Below are 25169 nucleotides of genomic sequence, written 5' to 3' on the forward strand. Positions count from 1 at the left end.
CTGCACGTGTCCAGATCTGAGGTCTTCACCATACCCCTACTTCACCTTTTCTGTTATATCTGTCAAATGCAACACTGAATTCCAGGCACCATCTCTTACACAGACAACTCCAACAGCCTTGTAACTTGTCCTGCTGCCTCCAGAGGGGATAGAATGCCCAGTTATTCCATTCTTTTCATTTCAGTCAGAGTAGTCTTTCTGAAGCACAGATCTGCGTCATGACTTCCCACTTATCCTTAGAGTAAAGTCCAAATCATTGACCTAGTCTTATAAGGTCCTTTGTGATCTGGACCATTCTTGCCTCTACATCCTCAGCTCTGACTCCTCACCTTGATGTCTACATTAGCATCATAATAAATCACCAATTCCCAGAATAAGCCATGTAATCTTCCTCCTAGCCTTTGCACATGCTGTTCCTCCCATCAGAAATGTTCTTTCCTCACCCCATTACCTGGCTAACTTCTATTCACCCTTAGAGTCTCAGTTGGCTTGCACTGTATCCAGATCCCTGAACTCCCAAGTCTAGGTTGAGTTCCCCTCTTCTTTGCTCCCAGAGCACCATTTCTTCCCTTATCTTACAGGCCTGGATTGCACTCAGCTATGCCCCACCACACTGCACACTCCAGCGGCAGGATCAGCATCTGTCTTATTTATGCTATACCCTGTATACTTTATAACATTGCCTGCTACATAGTAGACCTCTTAATAATTCTGCTAAATGAGTGTACTATGTGTAAGTATATAGAATAAACTATTTTGAGAAGATTCTACCCTTCAAATTTTATGAAATACTTTAATAAAAAGGGTTCTGTATGAAAAAAAATCCACTTTATACAGACATTATAAAAGCACTACTATCTTGTACATCTAAGTATTTCTTTTTAAAAGTATTGCATCTGGCCTTTCAAAATGTGTTTTAATTATAACATAGCTCCAAATACCAATATAGGTATATGTCATTTGTAAAAGTTAGCAAATTTTGCCAGTACAATCTAATAATCGAAAACAGAGGAATGTCAATCCATCCAGAACCTCTTTTCCATTTTTTGTTAGGTTCTGTAGAAAAGAGTGCTCCAATGGTGGATTTTTTTCCAGGGCCGATGGAGTCTCTGGCCTAGTATTATATTGGTCTTCTCTTCTGTGTTTTGATACTGGGAATGAGGCAGCCACTGCCAGCAAGCTAGATTCAATGCCTAGTATCTTTGGCAGAGAAAATATTTCTCCATTTCTATCCAAATTAATCCTCACAGGCCAATAAATCAATACACAAAGAGCATGTGTGATGATTTTGACCATCTGGAATTTTTCTAAGGCGTTGGTGGTCATAACAGAAACTACCTGGCTCCACAGTAGCTATGAGTATCTAGTTATTAGCTCAGACTAGCATGAGCACATCCCCCTTTCCATGTGATAGCACCACCTGATCCAGGGCAGGGGAGCTCCTGGCAGCTTTTCATTATCTTTGCCTGATCATTCAGTCAGCTAGTTTGATTCCAGCATCAGAGAAAACAACTTTAACCCATTTCTCCCCAATACTCTCATAAAATAACAAACTGGATCGAGACTATCTTCACACCTGGTCAACCATTATAACAATCGGGTAGTCAAAAAGAAAAAGGAAAAAAGTCAAAATAGCAGTACAGTATGATCAATATACCAGTGATTTTTTAATCTAACTTTTCCAAAACAACTGACCCAATTTTTTTTCCTTAAATACGCCCAAAGTGTGGGAGGAGGAAGCTTTTCACAGTGTAAGGCAGTGTCTACATGGTTATTAGATATAACAAGTTAAATTCTTTATCACCAGGAAAAAATGCTACAAAGGAACTGCTTCTAAACCAATGGCTCTAGTGGCCTTCCCTGCAGCTAAAGGAAAAGCTAAGGAAAGGAGAGGAGGAAAGAACCTGTTTCCATGCTCAGACAGTCTAAGGTTGCTTTAGTTGTACCAATAAATGCTACCCCTGGTGGGCTCTCTGTCCTAAATCCATTCATTATTTCACTCAGTGCTCACAGCAGCTCCAAATCACTCCCATTTGTCAGTTCGCAAACTGACCTCTGCATACGGAGGGCAAGGAGAGACTGAAGAAAGAGGCAGACCACTCCAGATTGGTAGGAGGCAGGTTTAATAAGCAAGGGAACTTAGTTACAGGGCTTCTGTTGGGCAGCAAGATGAGTGTATCTCTACACCAACCTGCCAAATCTTAAAAATTTATCTAGAGACCTTAACTGGGTTCAGTCACATAATTCGCTGCATACGGCTGCAATAAAATCGTACTATCTATAAAGTCTACATCCTTAAAAATGGCTCCAACAATGGGAACTGTAGGCAGAATGTATATGCCAAGGACAAGGGAAGGGGTGAGGAGCCTCCAGTTGCTGGGGTCCAACTGAAGAATCAACCAGCAATCACTTCCTCTTAATGACCTCTTCTAATGTCTTACCTCTCCTGATTGGCTCTTAGAATCTTATGTGTCCCCCTCTTCTGCAATGTGCCCTGAGTGGTCAGCAAGGGTGTTAATAACATGGAGGTGGCTTGTTTGTTAGTTGTCTGACTGCACTGGAGGCAGATACTACAGCAACAATACAGGCAAATGTAAAAGAAAATAGATTAAGATGATTACCAAAATAATAATTTTTTCCATCAAGAACCCCATGATCCAAACCCCTGATTTACTTAGTCCCCTAGACTGGGGTTCAGATCACTCAGGGCATTCATTATATTTTTATATGATTAAAATAGATGATACATACTAGATTCATCAGGTATGAACACATAACATTTTCTTTGGATAATGGCACAGGTGCCTCCCCACAAAGCAATAATAATGCTCAAGGCTATCCTATTTTGGAGGACAGCTTTTTTCATCAGAGACATTTCAGTATTCATTAAGGACAGGCTTTGCTGGCTATCAGTTAAGGTTTGTTGGGTGAATTTAGTAAGAGCTTCTGTGTGTGCCATATCATCCTCCAGGCCAATGGAGAGAACAAAGAAGGCAGCCAAGTGATTTTATCAGTGGAAAACAGAACATACCCACCTGACCTTGAGGAGAGGGAGGTTGGCAGCTTTAGGAACTTGACCCAGTTGTACATACCATACATGTTAGCCAAAGGAGGCAGCGCTGTCAGGCATGAGGAGATACAGTGGTGGTGGGAGATACTAGACCAAAACCCCTCTCTCGGTGACACATGTTCCATTCCATGTACCGTGCATTTCAACAGGTTCAGCTTGTAGCAGGACAGTGGAATCTCAGTGGAGATTGAGTAGTTCCCCACACTTAGAGGTGTAAAATAATCTACCCATTCCAGTGAGACGTCTTATTGCAAATTCCAGTAGATGACATCTTTCCCAGGCACGATGGGGTTTGGTGTTCTCAGCAGCACATCACATTGATTCATGGTGAGAGCTGGGCAATGGCTGTTTACCATGACTTTTTTATCTTTACAACATCAAATGTCTCAGCAGCAGTCCCCAGTTTGGCATACAAGATAATAGTCCCTATTGGTTGATTATTCAAATGAAGTAAAGCCTGGGACAATACTTTAGTCTATCCAGCCAGGGTAGTTTTACCTGATAGTAATTTAATCTGTTGCTTCAATATTTTATTTTTTCCTTTCTTTAACCCTACTGCTTGTGGGTGGTTATAGGGGGCATGGAACCATGGAACATGGTCATGTTCTTTTGGCCAGTCTTACACATTATCACTTTTGAAATGTGATCCCTGATCACTGTATTTTTGACAAGGGTGTCTGTACTCAGCTTTTCTAATTCTTTAATGGTAGCAGCCTGGTTTGCACAGTGATGGGAAAACTTGGGTTAGGCCAGATACAGTGTCCCCATAAACCAAGGCATATTTAGAACCTTTGCTCTTGAGGGCGGGGCTAATATAATCAATTTGCCAATCTTTCACAGGTTGGGAACTCCCATGGATGTCCCCAGACTTCTCTAGCAATTGTCTTGGGCATTATTAAGAACACACAAGATAAGCTTTTAATGCATTAACCAAGTCAGTGTATTTCAAGGGCAATCCTGCATCCTGCATCCCACCTGAGTGCTAGTGGACGTTTATTCCTATGCATCCAATCTTTTGTATCTACTGAAGAGTCAATTGCTAGCACTTGTGTACCCAGGCTAAGGCATCAGCTTCCTGATTGCCAGGAAGGATCAGTGTCTTATTATTTAAGGCATGGAAAATAGTGAGGACTGCCTCAGGCTCCTACAGATGAAACTGAATATATATCTTGGAATATGGAAACTGAATTTCCATATATCTTGACCACACAAGGGCATTCATGGTTATCCATCTTTAGGCTTCCCATTGTCTAAGCCATAGGGTTAATCCCTTTAGAACAGCCCAACTATATGTAAAGGGTTAACAGCCAGGGCTCCTGAGCAATCACAGACAAAATTCTCCGAGTTCAGCCCACTGGCTGCTGTGATTCATTCTTGTTTCTAGGCATCTGTATACTAGGCTTCCGTGAGAATTTCCCCCATTCTCTTTCTACCGGCCACAAGGGTCCCATAGGAATAGGGGCAGGATATTTATAGGATCTACATATCCTACAGGGTCAAGTAGCACCTGCAATTCCAGAGACGGTGGGCTAGCAGACAGGGTGCTCCTCTGTTGCAAATAGGCATACCGTTTAGCCAAAGTGGGAGTTTGATCCATGGCAGAGGTAGATCAGTGAAACATATTTTTAATTCATCCATTGATAGGAGGGGAAGTTCTTATCATGACATACTGTTCCTTTGTGAGAAGCTCTACCTAGAGGAGCACTGTGTCCACTGCTAGCAGCTGTTGCTCTGTGGGGTACATCAGGTTTCTCTCTGCTTCCAGAGCTGGGACAAAAATTTTAGGGGTCTTCTCTCCTTCTGTTGTCCCTGACATAGTACCCAACCCATACCTTCTGGAGTCACAGACACATCTAATTTAAATGTTAGCCCTCTGTGGGAAATGTCCAAAGCTTTAACCTGCCTTACTAGTGTTTTTGCCTTCTCAAAAGTGACTTGTTGTTTTGACCCCCCAGTTCCATGTGTACCCTTTTTCTTACTAGGTGGTATAAAAGGCAGAGGCGCTGTGCCAGGTGGGAGTAAAAGTCCTTCTAAACCCCTAAATCTCTACAAAGATTTTCATCTCTCTCATGTTTTGTGGGAGTGGATAGGCTTGCATCGTGCCAATCATAGCTTTGGGGACAATGTGTATCTTATCCAACCAAACAACTTCCAAAAACTTTATGGCAGCACCTGGGCCTTAAATTTTCTGGGGTTTATTGCCTATCCTTTCCTCACAGATGTCCAGCAAAGCCTACAGAGTATCCAGCAAATCTTCATGTGTTAACATTATATCATCAATGGAATCGGGCCATTGTATTGGGCTACCATCCCATGACATAATGTGAAGCTTTGCACGTAGCCTTAGGGAAGCACTTGAAGGGTCCATTATTGTCTCTCCCACATGAAGGCAAATTGATCTTAGTTATTAGAAAACTGTACTTGCCAGAGTCTTTTCCATGAATCTCTTTGAAGATGAAGCACTTTTGCAGGAACATTTTTGCAAAAGCATCAGAGTAAAATAATAACTGTCTATAAATGACAAAAGACTTTAAAAATGGCCATAGTTAAAGATCTGATGAGAGTTCATTATAATGCAATTGACAAGGAGATTTAGTTATTTCTATGACATACATTTTAAAATTGCGACTGATAACATTATATACCAGGACATATCAGATTTTTAGGAATTCCATATAAATATACCCTAAGGAAAGCTTATCTGATATGCACTCTTTTTAATTTAGCATATCAAATAAGCCTAATTAGTTTAATATCTCCCTTTTATAAGGAGAGAAAACACATCTTTTGAGATGTTCCAGGGATCTGAAAAATCCCTAAGTTAGGACAAGGTCAACAAGCCCTCATTTAAATTTGATTTGGTGAATTTTGTCAAAAATATCAAAAGATTTAAAACAGTTGATTAAAAAGGGTCATAGTTCACCATGAAACAATACTTACTTATCATTTTAACCAAACTGACAAAGATTTGAAAGGCAAATACAGAAAGTCATATAGTTGTAAAAAAAAAACTTAGCTCTGGGAGACTTGGTGGCTCAGTCAGTTAAGCATCCAACTCTTGACTTCGGCTCAGATCATGATCTCGCGGTGCAGGGTTGGCGCCCCTCATTGGACTCTGTGCTGAGAGAAGGTCCCTGCTTGGGATCCTCTGTCTCCCCTTCTCCCTGCCCTTCTCCCACCCTCACGCACGTGCACACGCAGTCTCTCAAAAATAAATAAACTTAAAAAAAAATTATCCATTAAATAAAAATCTTAGCTCTTTTAATGGAGAAGACTCAGTTTTTCATAAGTAATCAAAGACCTGCTAAAGACCATATGACGCAAAATGAAATTATTTTGATAAAACATAGAATCTTTGTTTTCTAGGCAGATTACTTAAAAGATAAAGGAAAACCTTTCATAATCTCATCAAGGACAAACCAATAGTCCAAGAAAACTTTGTCCCTGTAGCAGATGAAAGAAAATAAAGTTTCAGTTTTACATAAATACACCATTGATGTTAAAGCTTACTTTTCTTTAAGCCAATTAAATAGAGCTCTTTGCAACTTAATTTTGGTAATTTTGGTAATTACCAAATTAAAAAGAAAAACATCACACATGTAATATATGTCCATGGACATACATAACAGACACACAGACACAAAAAAAGATCCCATAGCTTTCCTTCCAAAACTCTAGCCATGAATTCAGTACAACAATATAAAATTCACTAGTTTATAAAGCAGTTAAATCCAAATGTGTTTCTGGCAGATGAAACAAGTAAATGTTACCCACTCATATGGCTAAAGTTTTTTATTACTATTTGTAGAGAAGACTTTTAAGATTTGTATGTGCCCTTTAATAGTAATCTTTTGGAGGCTGTGGACTAGATTTGGGGCAAGGGAGTTTCTATAGCAAACTGTATTTTAAAAAGCGTCTTTCCCCCTTTTCTCTCTTCAGTCCCAGGCAATCGTGGGCAGGGTTTTAGTTGTCTCCTGTGGTATTTATATTTCCAGGGCATGATAAGACTTACAACTTCAAGGGACAGAGAAAGAATGCAAGTTTCTTCTAGGAGTTTTAGGGGTATATTTCTTCATTATTGGAAATCTAGAGTAGTTACTATTTAAATTTTCCCGTTGTGTTAGGAGTCAAACTTCACGAGACTGTCAGTTGTCACTGTCAATCACCATAACATCCTCCTCTTTTCTCTTGGCTCTCTTCACTTTCCTAGAGATTTCTCCTCTCAGTATCCCAATCAGGCTTTGTCACAAGCTCTTGGATCTTAACCCAAGGCATCTTGTACCCTTTTAGCTTTGCAAAATTGACCACCAAGTTCCTCAACTTATTATCCTCCTCTTCTACCTTTTCTGCCAGCCCCAAAGCTAGCAAAGTAGTGGACAACTGCTTGTCCTTCTATAGCTCAGCTCTTCCAACTTTCTAACTCAACTTCAGCCTCTAGTTGGGCATCAGTGACCAGCCAAGCTGCCCACATGAGAGGCCAGCCCACTGTGGCAGCCACTCATTTCCCTTCTTTGCTGCAATGTGCTATGTGTAGTTTCTCAAACACGTATATCAAACCTGCTAGCATTTTCAGGGTGTCCTGAGACTCACATGGTGGTCCAAGAGCATCTAACATATGTGACCACCTCTCCTCACATAGAGATCGGTGGCCAACATAGGATTTCCCCCGTGAATGCCTCTTTCCCAAAGCCCATTACTTTGGTCTCCTAGCTGGCTCACCAACTGTTGGTTCCTAAACTGGGCCCATACACAGAAGGCAAGGAGAGACCTACGAAAACGGCGACCACTCTAAATTGGTAGGTGGCAGATTTAATAAGAAAGGAAACTTGCATACAAGGCTTATCTTATGTGGCTGCAAGAAGAGATCTCCACACCTGCCCACCAGAATCTTAAAAAGTTTATATAGAGGCCTTCACTGGGTTCAGTCACATATACCATCCAGATGGTCTCAATAACACCTTCCTCTCTCAAGGCCGCATCCTTAGAACAGCTTTTGCTATGGGAACCGTAGGCAGACCATACATTCAAAGGATGGGGGAGTATGTGAGGAGCTTCTAATTACCCAGGTTTAGCTCTAGGACCAACTGGCAGTCACATCCTCTCAATTACCTCTTCCAACAACATCATTTTAATTTGGAAAAACTGGGACATAGACTTTGTAACTTATTCAAGGTCACACCACAGTTAAGTGGCAAGAATGAGATTCTGACCATGTCTAACCCCAAAACTTCCACTCTTAATCACTATTTCTAATACGAAAAATGTTTGCATGTTTTGCAGACCCTAAACCAATCATAGAATTTAAACATTGTTGGTCACCAGAAAAAAATAATTTATTTATCAAGGATTTTCTCTTATTGAAATTATTTTAAAAGAAACAACAATATGGGAAATCAGAAAGTTGGGGGAGGAAAGGCTAGCTAGGAACTCCTTAGAATTCCCATGACATTAATAAATTAACTGTTTTCATTTTTTTCATATTCCTTCCAGTCTTTGTCCAATCTGTATATGTAATGATATGTATTTTCAAAGCCATTTTAAATGAATAGCTAGTATTGAAATGATAAACTCATCAAATGAGTTGTCTTCTTAAAAACAGACAAAAAGCATTTTAATTCTTCCCTCCACATTCTGGGTTTCATTTCCTCTTCTGGAACAATAACAATGACAGATTCTTGAAGAATTCTGATTCACACAGCAGATGTGAGGATTAGAGAACCTGCTGGCTAATTGGAGATAAGTTTCACTGGAAAAAGTCACATGAAAACAAACTATATGTGGTAAATTCCTACCCCTGAGCTTCTCAGGATATACCGAATTTATCCCACCAAAGAGTTCTGTTTTTGTAGAACTTCAGATGCTCTGAGTCTCTACATCAGCATTTTCCAAGCTGTGTTCTAGAGAACCCTAATGACAGATGCACACTTAGAGTTTCAAGGTAAATACATTTAGTGACTACTGTTTACATCCCCGCTGAGAGATTTAAAATGTACATTAGCATATGAACATCCTGGGAAGTCATGCAGTAAGAAACGCGTTCACTTTTGTCCAGAAGTTGCAAACAAGCTACTTCCAGGAGCCAGGTGGGTAAAGATAGTGATCTGGTGGTGGCTGTGATGAAGTGGAAACTACATGTACCACCTGACAGTTGCTGCTTCTGGTCCACGTGGGCCTAATATTAGCATATCTTCATGAGATGTCTGAAATCTGGGTTTTGATGGAAATTTTACATCCAGTTTGAGTGGGGGAAAAAACATGTCTCGTGGCTAGATTGGGCCCCTAGGCCACCAATTGGCAGCCTCTGGGTTAATCTAACGTTTCTCCAGCTCATTTGACTACAGAACTCTTTGTTTCTAGAATACTCTTTGGGGAAATGCTACCACACTTCATTCTCCTGCCAACCCTTTAAGGTCACTCTCTACATCTAGTCTTCCTCCCGTGCTCCAGTCTTCCAACCTAAAGTATGTTCCAGTTACTATGATTGTGTAATAAATTACTCCAACACTTGTGGCTCAAAAAAAGCAATATTTATTTTGCTCAAAAGTTGTAGTTTGGGTAAGTCTCAGAGAGCATGATTCATCTTTATTCCACTGCATGTCGGTGTGGCTCAAAGCCTCGTGGAGATGGTGAGGGGTGGGAACCATCCAATGGCATTCTCAGGGCACCTGGCTCGTTCAGTCAGTGGAGCATGCGACTCTTGATTTTGGAGTTGTGGGTTTGAGCCCCACATTGCATGTAGAGATTGCTTAAAAATAAAATCTTAAAAAAAAACAAATAAACAAACAAAGGCATTCTCACTCAAATGTCAGGCTTATGCCAATAGTCGCCTGACACCTTAGCTGCAATGGCTTAGAACACCTACATGTGACCTTTCTTTGAGGCCTGGGCTTCCTTGCTAGATATCTAGCCATCTAGATAGCTAGATTCCAGGAGTGAGCTGTCCTGACAGGGTTACAAGAGTGTGGGAGAGGTGCTGGTCCTTGTCTCACAGAGTCAAAGAGTGAGTTTCATGGACAACAGAGTGAGCAAAACAATAGAGTTTATTGAGGAAAGTACAAAGCTCTCAAGAGTGAGAAGGGTCCCAACTGGGTAACTGCCAAGGATTTTTGCCTTTGACTTTTATTGGGCCTTATCAGAAAGTTGTGACACTCCACTCATGCACCTAACCCAGGCAGGTCTAGAATATGTTTATCCATTTTTTTTCCAAACCCTGCCACAGCTTCAGCCTCCCACTTACAGCTGCAACCTTCCCAAAGAGTCCCTTAACGGGGCGCCTGGGTGGCGCAGTCGGTTAAGCGTCCGACTTCAGCCAGGTCACGATCTCGCGGTCCGTGAGTTCGAGCCCCGCATCAGGCTCTGGGCTGATAGCTCGGAGCCTGGAGCCTGTTTCCGATTCTGTGTCTCCCTCTCTCTCTGCCCCTCCCCCGTTCATGCTCTGTCTCTCTCTGTCCCAAAAATAAAAAAAATAAAAAAATAAAAAAAAAAAAAAAAACGTCCAAAGAGTCCCTTATCTCCCTGACTAACGTGAACCCTTTTCCTTCCCAAGAGGAAAAGGGAGAAGCAGGCAGAACCTGCATCACCTTGTAGGATCTAGCCCCAAAAGTCACAGCACGTCATCTCTGTTGCATTCTATTTGTCAAAGCAAGTGTTCAAAGACAGGCAAGTGACTCCACCTCCTTAAAGGAGGGTGGCAAGGTTCCGAAGAGGATGGGAGACCGGAAATACCATTTTAGCCAATTTGGAAGATGCAATCTTCCGTAAAAGGAAAGAATGAGGGGCACCTGGGTGGCTCAGTCGGTTAAGCATCCAACTCTTAACTTCAGCTCAAGTCATGAACTCATGGTCCTGAGGTCGATCCTGGCATCAGGCTCCATGCTGGATGTGGAGTCTGCCTGAGATTCTCTCTCCCTCTCCCTCTGACCCTCCCCCACTCGCACATGCTTGCACTCTCTAGCTCTCTCTCTCTTTCTCTCTCTCAAAAAAAAATTCTGGCTCTTTTATTTAACAAAAATAATGTGATTCGAGCAAGTGATTTTATCTCTTTTTGCACCATTTGTTTACTGTATCCTGAATTACAGTTGCCTCTGCTTTTACTTAGACTGTAAGCATCTTGAGAGTAGCACTCACATCTAAGTTTTTTGTTTTATTCTTTAATGCTGCTGTAATGCAAAGTGCAGACACTTACTTGGGGTTTAGTACATATTTCTAATACCTTATTTTATTACAGCTAGTAGGGAGGTTCTCAGTAACTTTTCACCGCTTGTAAACATGGTCGAAGGAGACGAAATGCCCCCCCAGAACTGAATTACACTGCCTTTAGTTCATTATTGTTCTGTGTCGGTCTCAGCCTATCAATGACCGGTGCTGTGGCTGGACCAGCGCCTGTGGTTCTTATTATGATTTCAAGATGCTCTCAGCAATAACCACCAGGAAATTTTGAAAGAGAAAATGTTTCTTATAAGTTCTGAAAATTACATGGCCCACCTGGAGCCACACAGTGAGGTCATGGATAGAGAGAAAGAGAGCAGACCCAGGGTTCTGCTTTTATTGGGGTTGAGGGCAGGGGACCTAGAGTTTTGAGGGCTCATTCTTCATTGGTTTTAAACCATTCACTCATTTAAAACAGAAGTGCAGGAATTTAGAGACTGGGAGGAGGAAAAAACAACCAGCCCAAATGGTCAGTTATTGAAATCAACCAAGCTGTCTAAAACAAAGTAGCCTTGGGAGTAGGGGTGGGGGGAGGGGGCGATGCATGACCTGGCTCCTGATCTAACGGCAAGGTGTCTTTTATTAAGATAGCCATTTTGAAGTGGATGCCTCATCAATCAAAACTTAAGTCAGGCATTTGCCTTACAAAAAGAAAGCCAACTGTCAGGGCTTGCACTGCAACTATCCATCCACATGCCACTTCCTTTATCACAGGACTTGTGACCGTATGGATGTGAGGCAAGGCTCAAACCCCAGGGCCCTCCCATCTTCTTTTTTAACTGAGCCAGCCAGGCTTCCATGCTCCCATCTCCTTATGCCTATCACAAAGTAGCCCTGTTGTCCTCTATCACCAGCTGCCCAAAGAGCCACCAGGAAGCCTGCTGAGAAATCGGCCCCACAAAACCTTATGCCCAAAGCAGCAGCAAACCCCAGGTTTGGTCTGCAAACCTCCAGGCCCAGTGCACCTTTAAGAGTAGTTCTTTGCTGTGAATACAGATACCAAATGGAGCCACAAACTGATATAATCTTGTCAAACTTTGGCTCCACAAAGGGATTCATTTGCTAATGAATATGCCAAAATCTCTTTCAAAAATGACCATACCCATTTGAAGGACAAGTTTTCCTCATTGTGCACTAATACTCCATTCCTCTTTGCAGCTTGCCCTGGGAGGAAGACTAGAAAGAACAGGAAAATATCTTAGATTCTGACATCCTGCTCAAGCTTGTATTAAATTATTTCTAACCTCCTGTGCCCTTTCCTCTCCTTCCCATCATTTCCAATTTTTTCTCCCCACATTTCTGCAGCCAGCCTGCTACCACATCGTTTGGTGAAAGCCTCAGGCTATTTGCCATGTGCCTGCCAACTTCTGCAGTGATGGCCGATTTCATTAAACAAGGAAGCGTGTCTAACCCAGAGGCAACCAGAAAATCTATGTTGAGTGCTAGTACCAATATTTCTGTTTTTCAACATTTCTGAACCACGCAGTGTACAGGTTATGCTATTGCACCCTCGCTATCCTGAGAAATAATTTTTTTCATTTATGAATATAAAATTACAGTAACTACTGATTCCTTTGTTCTTAATGTTACTAGTTTTAAGCACTTCACATACATTGTTTCACTTAATCTGCACAACCACTTCAGGAGACTTTCTACATTTTACAAATGAGAAACTGAGTTAAAGAGGTGAGCTGAATTGCCAAAGGTCTCTTGACAAGGAACATAGCCAGTTTTGCGACCTGTTTTACTTGATGCCAAAGCCCATGGATTTTCTTCCCTATACCATTTAGGTTGAGAAAGGGGCATGCGTGACCCTTTTCTTATCTCAGAGATTTTATTAATTTTGAGCCTTCCTGTTTGACTCAATTTGTCAGTTCATTGGTAATGTTGCGATCAGACACACTCAGGGTCCTAAGAGACCATAGAATTCATTAGGTCAAGCTAATCTGTGAATCGTCTTTACAGCACTTCTCACATTGGTCATTGCACTTCTGTTTAAAGACTTCTAATGTTGGGGAACCCAGTCTTCTGAGGAGGAAGCAGCCCATCATTTTCGGGCATTTGATTAAAATCTGCCCCCCAAGAACTGCCATTCATTCACCCTAGTCCTTCTGTCTGCAAGACAAGGCTAAACCTACTTACTCAGCTCCATCACCCTGTGAACGTTGCTTTACCAGTGAATTGTTTCATAAACCAGGTTACTCCTGCCTGCCTATTCACTCTTGCCTGAATAGATGCCAGTTTGCCAATGCCCCTCACTACATGGCCCCCCCAGGACTACACCCAGAGCTCAAACTAATTCTGACCAATCAAAATTCTATCCCATCCTCCATCAGGATGCTGACCATCTATTCTTGCAGCCCCAGGTTGAGTGTGTTCTTTGGGCAGCCACATGGAATCTTGGACTATTAGCTTTTAGTCAATATGATATGTGAGTACAGATGTTTTGGCCACATTTTGCTAACCTGGGCTGCTAGATCCCAGGGCAGTAAGGTCTCTAACTGATCTGCACATAATTTCACGTTAACAAAAACTGTTTGTGGCAAATATTTTACCCAAGCTTGCACAGTGATTTTCATTTCTTGTCATGCCTCTTTTCTTCTGCATATAGATAATGGATTGCTTAAGTTTTGATCCAGTGACAGTTAATCAATAGATGTCTAAAGAAAGAAGAAGAAAGTCAGACTCCTCACAGACACAATGGGCATTCAATCTTATATCAAACAGTTCTTTCACAGCACAACCCCAGGATCCTTCTAATCAACAATTATGTTTGACTACAAAATTGAAAGTATCTCTGCTTTAACTCAAGGATGACCAAAATAGGGTGGTGAATGGGAACTGGCAATATGCTGTTCTTCCTTAAAAGTCCCTGGTTCTAAATTAAATTGCTGATTTTTTTACTCTTTACATTTTAATTTCATTAATATTTAATTTTGTCATGGTTCTTATAGAAATTTTTATTTTCTAGTTTTACAATCAAAAAGTAAAGGGAAAATGTCAGCTTTATTCTTGGGAAAATGCTTTAAAGTATAATTTTTAGAGATCAGTGAACAGACTAGAAGCCTGTTTCCCATCCCCCTTATTCTGATCTTTTGAGTCAATCTGCGTAAACAAACCTGAGTGTCTAATCAATTCAGACTTCTTACCTTACAGAGGACAAAAAAAAAAAAAAAAAAAAATGTACAGGTGACTTTAAATGACTTGTTCAAGTTTACAGGGTTAGTAGAAACACACAACTCTCTTCCAACCACTGATACAGAATATTAATTCGAAGGAATTCAAAGAAGCAAGAGATGCCTCTAGTGTAGGGTCTTTTGGAGAAAGACCATGGAGGAATTGAAATTGAAAAGAAGTATTTTTTAACCAAATCTTACTTTTTCACAAAAATAACGTGCTAGCAGGGCACCGGGGTGGCTCAGTTGGTTAAGTATCTGACTCCTGGTTTTGGTTCAGGTCATGATCTCACAGGTGCGTGAGTCTGAGCTCCACATCAGGCTCTACACTCGGTGCAGAGTCTGCTTGGGATTCTCTGTCTCCCTCTCTTTCTGCCCCTCCTCTGCTTGCTTGCTCTCTCTCTCTCTCTCTCAAAGATAAATATATAAACTTTATATTAAAAAAAATAGGGGTGCCTGTGTGGCTCAGTCAGTTAAGCGTCTCACTTCAGCTCAGGTCATGGTCTCTGACAACTCAGAGCCTGGAACCTGCTTCAGATTCTGTTTCCATCTCTCTCTGCCCTTCTCCCGTTCATGCTCTGTTTCTGCCTCTCTCTCAAAAATAAATAAACATCAAAAAAATGTTTTTTTAATAAAATAAATAAAAATAAATAACATGCTAGCAATACAAAATTTTGGAAATGCTGTAAAATACAAGGAATGGTAATGGGACAAATTACTCACAACCATGAAAGTAGTACTATGGGTGCATTTCTCTACAGTCTTTTTTCCCCAACACAGTATTTGTTGCTGTTTTCTATCATTATGATCATGCTACTTATAAAGGCCCAAGGCCTGCTCCATGCTGTAATAACTCTTCATAAATACCATTTTATTTTATTTTTTTTAATTTTTTTTAACGTTTATTTATTTTTGAGACAGAGAGAGACAGAGCATGAACGGGGGAGGGTCAGAGAGAGAGGGAGACACAGAATCTGAAACAGGCTGCAGGCTCTGAGCAGTCAGCACAGAGCCCGATGCGGGGCTCGAACTCACAGACTGTGAGATCATGACCTGAGCCGAAGTCGGACGCTTAACCGACCAAGCCACCCAGGCGCCCCCATAAATACCATTTTAATTGCTACTTAACAGTTTTTTTCCATAATCTCTTAACTTTGCTCCTATTTTTGAATAATTAGGTAGAAGGGAAAGATTTACATAGAGGAAAGTTATCTAGAAGAGGGTACATATTTACAGCAAATTAAAACACCAGGATACTCATAGATGTATATTTGGGCTTTGAGGTTATAGGTGAGATCTTTGTTTTATTCTTTATATTTTTCTCAGTGATACAAAAACACTACTAAACACACCTACACTTATTTAACATTTACCGTGTACTTCATGCCACAGATATATTTTCTCATTTAATCCTCATAATAACTAACCAAGATCACTGTTATATGTTCACTTTAAAAATAGGGAAAATGAGACCTAGCGGAGTGAAGGGTCTTGCAGAAGGTTAGTGATGGAGCCACATTTTTTTCCCAGTTCCACCTGAGCAGAGAGCTACCCTTCTCAACCACGATACCACATATCCCAAGCTTTTCATGAATATCAACCACTGTTATAATCATTTTTAAAAATGAAAGTAGATTGCAAATAGCTCATTTCTGATGTAGGCAGATAACTTATTACCTGTAGAATATAAAAAACAATCTACCAAAATCCCAGAACAGCTAAGAAAATCATCAATACATAAAATCCCTTCAGTCCTATCTACAATGGTTAAAATTCAAATATGTTTCAGGTTTCTCTAAAATTGATTAGAAATAGAAAAAAAGAAGCAGTGTTAATTGCAGTTACATGAATGAAATCTGGATTCTGAGACTGGATGAAAATTGTGCTAAAAGTAGTCATCTGTAATTAAATGAAACTGTGCTGTGCACTTTAATTAGTCAGCATAATTTGTTCTAAGTGGTAAGTCCTGGAGTATCTCGTTAAATAAGAGCCTGACAGCCTCACCTTAACTGAGGTTCTGTTTCCTATAGCAGTCTTATTTATGCATCCACAACTCTAATTTGAACCTACAGGAAAGGTGATGCATCCTTTTGTAAACCAGATGTACATGTTACAAAATCTTCTTCATTATTTCATTCAGAAGACTTGGGAAAATCAGTAAACATTATAAAATTCACTTGATAGATTTATCTTTGTTTCTATGCAGAGAAGCTGAACTACATTTTTGAAAAGCTATTCAAGAAAATGAGTCTGCAAATTTTTTTAATTCTATTTATTTATTTTGAGAGAAAGAAAGTATGAGTAGGGGAGGGACAGAAAGAGAGGGAGAGGGAGGACCCCAAGTAGGTTCCACGCTGTCACCTGAGAGCCCACTGCAGGGCTCAATCCCCCAAACTGCAAGATCATGACCTGAGCCAAAATCAAGAGTCAGATGCTTAACTGACTGAGCTACCCAGACCCCCAGGTCTCCGAAAATTTTTTCAAATTCCTCAGGACTTACATATTCAGGTTTGTGGTATTTACAAAGGTCAGATAGTTGTTCTTCTTCATTGTTGTTTTGAACCTTTAAAAAATTATAACAGCAATGCATACTTAGAAAATTCAGAAAGTGCAGAAAAGTATAAAGCAGGAAAAACATCACCCATCATCCCTTCATTCAAAGACAGATTATTCTTAACATGGCAGTGTATGTCCTTTTAGTTTATTATCAAGCCATTGCTTTTGTATATTGGAGATCAATCTGTTTGCACAATTTGAAATTCTACTAAAAACTTGTTAAAAAATAAATTTTGGATTTTATCCCTAACCTTAACCTGGATAAGTGGTGGCCATTCCATGTGCTTCTAGCATCTCAGACACAGATTGTCAAGGTGCCTGCTGCCCTGAGCCTTCGTCAAGGGGAGGCCTCTGCTGAAGGGACAGGACCCATTCCTGTGGTAGGAAGGCACAGTGTAGACATAATAAAGGAGAATGACAAGACCGACTACTTACTTAGAAGCCTTGGATTAAACAGGTTGGGTTGGCCCTTAATCCCCGAACATTTACTTCCGGAAGAAATAAACTTAGAATTATCATTCGGAGCAACTCTGAAGAGTTCCCACCAGAGAACAACCACTATCAGGCACGAGGGTAGAGAAGATGGTAAGATAGAAGGACTGAAAGGTGAAGGGCAACCCTGAAGGTGTCAGCAAGTCACAGGACTTAGAATCATAGAAATTGAGATTTGCAGGTAAAGAGCGTGCATGTCAGTCCCACACTCAGATGTTCAAGGGAAAATCCCTTGTTTTCTTTAAAGAAAATTAAGTGGTCTCTAAGCATCGCTCTTACCAACTGGAAAGTAACATAGTCTCAGGCACCAAATATGGAAGGATTATGGGGTGTCAGAAATCAAGGGCAGAGTCTTCATCCTCCATCTGTTCATGCTGATGGCTAACAGCCGACAAGCCCCAAGTGGTTCCTTGAAATCCAGTTTCTGTCTATGTCCCTGCCATGTGGGAATCAGAGTTCAAGTCAGCCCCCCAGCCATACCCTCTGGCACCCTCTTGGAGGTCAGGCCAGTTTGCAGGGAAAAACCTAAAAGCTAAGCACCAGTCTCCCATTCATCTCAGAACCCACCACCCTCCTTCTATTTTCCCACCCCTGAAAATTTCCCCTTCCTCTCTTAGGTTCTCTAAAATATTTGCCCCTTTCCCCTCACGCCAGGACACCCAAAGTACTCTCTCCAGGCTTAACAAAATAGAAGCTAACCAGGGGCAGATCTTGCAGAAAATTTCTGCTTCAGTCCTCCCCTGAAGTAAAGGAGAGCCAACATCCTGGTTTCCCTTTTGGAAGACATGAAGGAAATTATAAAGAGAAAAACACAAAGTAATATTTTCCAAAAAATCATCCTGCCATTGGTAAGACCTTAACTAAAAGGACTCCATTAAGTTCACACCAAAAGACAGTCTCCTTAATGTTTTAGCCCTACGAGGCCATGCTTGCCGTAAGGTGATGAGCATGGGCTTAGAAGCCAGACCGAGGTTCTGATCCTGTGCAATCCTAGCTTTAGGACCATAATCCTCTAGACTCAGTTTTCTCCCAGCACAGTGCTTGGCACAGAGGAGGGTTAACTAATGTTATTTTCCCTTGTTCATGGCCAGCTGCCTCCCCAAGTCACTGCCCCTCCAGTCCCAAAGCCACTGCTCTAATTCCTCATATCCTGAGAGTGACTCTAAGAAAGACCATCCTTCCTAAAATATGTGGCTGGTACCCACACTTGAAACTGCTCAAGTAATGGATTTTTAGTTGAATTTGGTATATATGATATTGGTCCTTCATATGGTAACTATTTTCCTGCTGCAGAAAGTCACAACTAATCCAGTTCAACACTTTGACCACTAAGTACCCTCCAGAAGCTCTTCAACCATGAGTATCATTGGATGTGACCAGTTTGAACATTTTATTCCTCCTAAGAACTCCTTTTGATCTATGAGTAAAACTGTCTTCCTAGAAATAACCCAAGTGACATAGCATGTTCTTAAATCCATCTGTCTTCATTTTTACTATCTCCTAGTCAGATACAGAGTTTTGGGATAAGATGCAAGCAGAATGGGAAGAAATGGCCCGGAGGAATTGGATATCCGAGAACCAAGAAGCCCAGAACCAAGTTACAATCTCAGCTAGTGAGAAGGTGACCAATTCTGTTCTTATATACGCTGACCAGTTTTCTCAACCTCTTTGCATCATATTTTTATAAATTAGTTAATAACTATTTTGTGAAAATGTTAAGAATTAAACAGACAATTTAATGTCAATCTGACCTAGAAGAAATTCTGGTAGATGAAAACAATATAATCATCCAATGTGTGAAGACAGCAAAGCTGGAATGGAATATCCTTATTTTTATCAATGTTAATACAGTTTGGCAGTCAACAAGAGCTTGGATCCTGACTGCTGGCAAGTTACTGAACAGACTGACATTGAGGGTGGGTTGGGACAAGAACTGGCTGATCCCACAATGTTTTTTGTCAGTCATTCATGTGAGCCCTGTGGATGAGCTAACAGAAATGGTATCAATGGACAGGGGAGTGAAGTGGGGGCTTAGGGCTATATTTCACAGGGTCCTCACACAGCTCACGAAAGAACTACATGGAAAAGATACCCTTCACACAGCCAGGTCCAGTCCCAAGGGGATTTCTCAAAGATATTCCCCTGATAGGAGCCCCAGCAAATGTGAGAGTTCAGTGAACAACCAGCCAAATTACCCATGATGTCCCAGTTGCCCTTGGATTTATGCTTTTAAAAACATTTTCAAAAATAAATTGAAATGATTCAAAAGATAGGAAAAAGTATGGAATTTTCTAACTCAAGGGATACACACACACACACACACACACACACACACATACATATATATGTTTGTATTATGTACTTTTTATGGTAGAGGAAGTCTCAATAGTATTCAGTTCTGGATAACTTCCATTTGTTCAATCCAACAAATATTTATTAAATGCCTACCTTGTAGTAGATATGATGATGAATAGTCTCCAATCTTAGGGGATTTTCAACCTACATAGTCATTCATTAAAACGTCTTCCTTACCCCACCATTCTCTGTCCCTCGGTAGGCCAGGCATTCTCATAAAATCCGAAGAACTATCTTATTAAAAATAACTCTTTTCCACAATGAAATCAAAACTAAGCAAGAAGAGAAGACATTGATATAGATTGTCAGACTCTAGGCTATAATTGGTGCACCTGAGGCATGGCTGGGCCCTGAGATTCTCGTCCCCAGGACCCCATATCTGTTATACCACTACATAAACTGGTCATACCCTGTGGCTTTGATAAGGGGTGTTATCTTTCTCAATGCCAGTGGAGAATGAAGGTCTCCATTTAATGTATTTTAAAACCTTAGTAGCATCACCAACAGACTAGCTTATTTGTATCTATCAAATTAGAAGGACATTATGATAATCTATGCTGGTAAAGTTGCAGCAAATCATTTCTCTCAGATAATTCCAATAAGAGTTTAACTTGAGACAAACTTTCTCAAAAACAGTTATACACATCAAGGGCTCCAAAATAGTTCATAGCCTTAAGTCTAATGAAGCCCTCTAGAAGTCCATCCTAATGTAATAATCATATGCAGACAAAGATTTGAGCATGAGATCTTCACTTTAATCTTATTTACAATAATAAAAAAATTGAAAGTAGCCTGAATGTCCATCAGTAGAAACTTAATTAAATAAGTTTAGGCACAAGATAGATAATTTTAAAAACCAAATGGGGCACAAGCTACAAAACTGCATATATACATAAGCTTATTTATTTAATTTATATATTCATAAAAATATTAGATTATTTATAAATTCTGTATTTTTTACATTTTTGAAATAAAAAATCTATAGCTTTAAAATATGCATTTTCAATGGGGCAGTATGGCCCACCATGGGGCAAAAACTGGTTCAAGGAGCAGGAAGGTAAAAAAATATCTCAGATATTGGAATGGTTTGTAGACCTCCAAAGGGCCAAAGCATATACACAGATGTACAGTATGTGGCATTAACATTTGAGGGGAACGGATGGTAGCACTTAGCGAAAATATGTCCAAAACTCTGTATTTTTTAAATCTTGGGGAGAAATGATTGAAACAAAAAGAACAAAAGAGCAACAGAGAAAACAAACTCCAGGATATCAGCAGTGATATTTAGGTTGTAGCATTATGGGTAACTTTGCTTCTTTTTATATTATTCAATAACAAAATAATACCATCTAAACTGTATACAGTGAGAATGTACTACATTCATAGGAAGGAAAGAAAACCAGTCATTTAAATTTAATTTTAATTAAAATAAATACATAAATTCAAATTCAAAAAGAGCTTACTGAACGTGAGAATGAAGAGATAAATCAATGGATCTTGTATTGGCCCTTCTCTGCGTTGTAGGGATATTACTTTCACACCGAAAATCCCTTCAAGGACTGGCCGGGAGCATTTGAAGAGGGCTTAAAAAGACTGAAGGAGGGGGACCTGCCTGTCACCATACTGTTCATGGAGGCGGCAATTCTTCAGGACCCTGGAGATGCAGAGGTATCCTATCCCCTTCGTCCTGCCAGGCTCACAAAGTGACTACGTGTAAATGAGGGACACAGGATGCCACAGAGTTCTACTGGGCTGCATTTTCTTCAGTTAAAGGTTCCCAAAGGAGTTAACCTGGTTTACTGTGCTGTGTGTTTGAAAGTTACAAATAGGTATACCTTTCTCTAACCAAATCTGCAGTATCTACAGTGCCCAAAATAAAAGGATGGGGACAAGAAATGAAAAACCAAAATTGCCAACCTAGAGGCTCAGCAATAGTTTTCAGGGGCCAGTGTATAGTTCCATCTAGGATTAGAGCCATACCCTATCTCACCCTTGATTTACTCACTCATTGTTTATTGAGCACATACTATGTCCCAAGAATTGTGCCAGACATGGGTTTCAAATATTGAGGAGCTGGAAAAAATGGAACCATTGAAAAGACACACTTGTATTCTATTTGGAGAGACAAGTAAATAAATCAATGCAGTGTAAGAAATGCAGTGTTAGAGTATGTACAGGATGGTAGGGGAGCAGAGAGCAAGGGTCCTAAGCCAGTCTTCTCCCACAATTAAGTCCAAAACTGAGCTTTGAAGGAGGGAGATTAATTAAAGACAGCAGGGGAGTCAAGATGTTAAGAGGCAGTGGTCTGTGCGTGGGCAGTGAGGCATGAAACATTGTGCCAGGTGGGGAGAGGAGAGGAGACAATGGCAGGAGAGGAGGTAGGAAGAGGTGGGTAAGACTCTGAACTTCATGAAAGCAGGGGACTCTACTCAGCAGAGGGATATAATCAGATTTGCATGTTTGAATTGAAAAACCCCTTTTGCTGAGGTGTAGAAGGTGATGGAGACCGAGGCCAGGAGACCACCCAGGGAGGCTTCCATCATCCTATTTTGGTCCACCATGTTTCCAAACCTGCGAAGGCCTATAATTAGATAGCAGCAGGTGTAAAGTTTTAGTTCATGAGTAATTTTCGGGAATTGTCTTATAAAGAATCTTCCTTATAAGAAATTCACAGAAATTTTAGGGAGGGGTATACACGGCTCTGAGATGGCAGTATACAATAGTGGTTAAGCTTCTAGGCTCTGCTGGCCTGTGTGGGTTCAAATCCCTGCTCTACCACTCATGAGCCATGAGCCATGTGATCTGGGACAAGTCATGTAAACCATCTCAGCTTCCATTTCCTCATATGTAAAATGGAAATCACATTACAATAACTATCTCACTGGGTGTTGTGAGGATTAAATTAGGTCATACAAATAAAGTGCTTAGTTCAGTGCCTGACACATCAGTAATTAGCCTTCATCATTACTATTGACTGTACTTAAAGTCTGTATAGGAAGGATGAGTAAACTGATCACTAGGTTAAAGCCCTGGTGTCTTGTTAGTCAAAACGTTGACAGTGAAATGAGATTGAACTGAGAGTTGGAATTGTGAACCAAAATATTGGAACCCTGGAAGGTTAAAAAAGATGTATACACATTATTATCTCAGATTCATAAATGAGAACATTAGGGCACTGATTAACAACAAATGGATCCCAACCAAGGACCCAGGGCCTCTGAATCTTGGAGACCCCTAAATTAAGATAATGGGCAATTTGTGAACAGTGAAAGTGACACCCTACTCAAAGGCTAACAAGAAACCCCCAGAGAAGAACTGTTTCATCAATCTTAAGAAGCATTCTAAGATGTATGGAAGGTGAGCTCAAAATAGGGGCTGCTCTGTGTACGTCTGAAAGATTAAAGAGAAGTGCCGATATTGAGAGGGGAGGGGAATAATCAGTATTTTTTATGAGTTGATATGGCATGGGTAATAGTAACCCATGATGGGAAAAGCCAATATAATTCTTACAGCGTTTCAGGATGAGTGTAGGTATTTTCATGAATAGTCTTGCTTTAAAATGTCTGTAGGTGGGAGAACTATGCACTCCCCAAACCCTTTTAAATTCCTAAGACTCTAATACACCCCCATCCCCAGTAAATTTGAGGACAGTGTCGGCAATGAGAGGTTGGTTCATGTAGATTGCTCTTGTAATGGTGCGAGAATTATTGTTCTTATGAGTATATAGGGAGAAATTTCTTATATTAAAAACTTTCATTGTCGATATGAAATATGTGACCTGCTTAAAGACATTTGTCCCATTGTTGACAATAACACAGGGTGGGAGCAACCTTATAGCAGTAGGGAATTGGTTGAGTAAATAATGGAATATCCACTCAACGAAATTTAAATTGAAAATTCTAAGTATCATGATTTTGTAAAACCATTAAAAACGTTTATGATGCATGATAAAGTATAAGTGTAGGCTATAAAATTATGTCTGTATTATATTGCATTTTATATGTGCCTTATGCATTTTAACAGTGATATTAGAGCAGTGAACACATTGGAGTGGAAGCTTTTGTTTTCTTTTCCCTAGTTCCTAAATTTCTTTTACCTCTTATAATAACAGTCAGACTTGCATTTTTACAAGCTGATTTCATTTTGTACATCTTGAGATTCCTTACTATAAACTTTAGACTCTTCAGCTACATTTCTGGGTTATTTTTGCACCCCTTTTCCTGACAAATGCATAATTTTATATGTTTATCTGTTGGTTTTAAGACACCTAATATCATGAAATCTCGGATATTCAAATGTTTCCATGGGTCACAGGAGAATAAATCCTGAGAATTCGTAAGTAATAACAGAGGATCTTGACCCAGATGTCAGAAGAGCCTTTGGATAAAGAAATGCATGTGACATTTTTCCCTTTTACAAGACTCTCGCATCTCAGGTTGCTCTGCACTGAGGAATCTAAAGCACAGGAGTGATTCTGCTTCCTCTTCCAATGTTGACCTTGGTTGTTTTTCGTAGGCATGGCAGTTCCTCGGGATAACCCAGGCAGAGAATGAAAATGAACAAGCAGCTATTGTCGCCCTCCAGAGGTACATGAAACTAAGTGCAAACTCACGGGCCTAGTGGGCCCTGGCTAATGGACTTCTATTGTTTCAGACTTGTATTTTAACCCTTAGGTACATTATGAAGAATTTGGCCAGGATAAGTGCTGAGATGCCTCGTATTACACTTAGCTGTGGGAAACAAGAATTCATGAAGAAATGATGTTCCTAAATCACAGTGTTTTGTCACCTGCAAATCAGTTGACCATCACTGGCATGAAAGTATCCATGTCAAAAGCAGTCATAAAATAGACTTATTAAATATATAGTTCCTCTTAACTTTGTAACCTTCTGCAGCATTTGAAGGTTTTCCTCAGGAGAAAATATACTCAAAATAATCTCAGTGTAATTTTAGCTCCTTGTGTCTACAGAGAATCTCCCAAGATAGTTTCAATGACCTATCAATACCAAAGTATCACTACCGAGCCCCTGAGTAAAGGTCTAGGCTACTTTGGCTGGATGTAGCATCACATTTTACTTGATTAGAGCCCCTATTCCAACCCTGAAAAAATAGCCCTACCAAATAGACTTCCCCTTTCCCTACTTAATATATAACCACCCCGCCTATATAATCTCTCGCTGAAGCACTGATGTAGGTACTGGGGGTTGCTACTCAAAGTGTTCTCCAGGGACTACCAGCTTCATTATCACCTTGGAGTTTGTCAGACCTGCTCAGGCTTGGGCCCACCCCAGGCCCACTATATTACATAATCT

At 40.3% G+C, this 25169-nt stretch overlaps 1 protein-coding gene across 3 annotated transcripts in view; it reads left to right on the forward strand.

The window, feature by feature from the left end:
- Positions 1-25169, forward strand: part of PEX5L (peroxisomal biogenesis factor 5 like) — a 163905-nt gene that overhangs the window by 129211 nt on the left and 9525 nt on the right. For all 3 annotated transcript variants that reach the window (XM_007094576.3, XM_007094578.3, XM_042956800.1), the window contains 3 exons: positions 19007-19123; positions 21382-21525; positions 24373-24443. In XM_007094576.3, the coding sequence (XP_007094638.1) occupies positions 19007-19123; positions 21382-21525; positions 24373-24443 (332 nt within the window). The remainder of the gene's footprint in view (positions 1-19006; positions 19124-21381; positions 21526-24372; positions 24444-25169) is intronic.

The sequence above is a fragment of the Panthera tigris genome, chromosome C2 (genome assembly GCF_018350195.1).
Source record: "Panthera tigris isolate Pti1 chromosome C2, P.tigris_Pti1_mat1.1, whole genome shotgun sequence".
Lineage (NCBI taxonomy): Eukaryota > Metazoa > Chordata > Mammalia > Carnivora > Felidae > Panthera > Panthera tigris.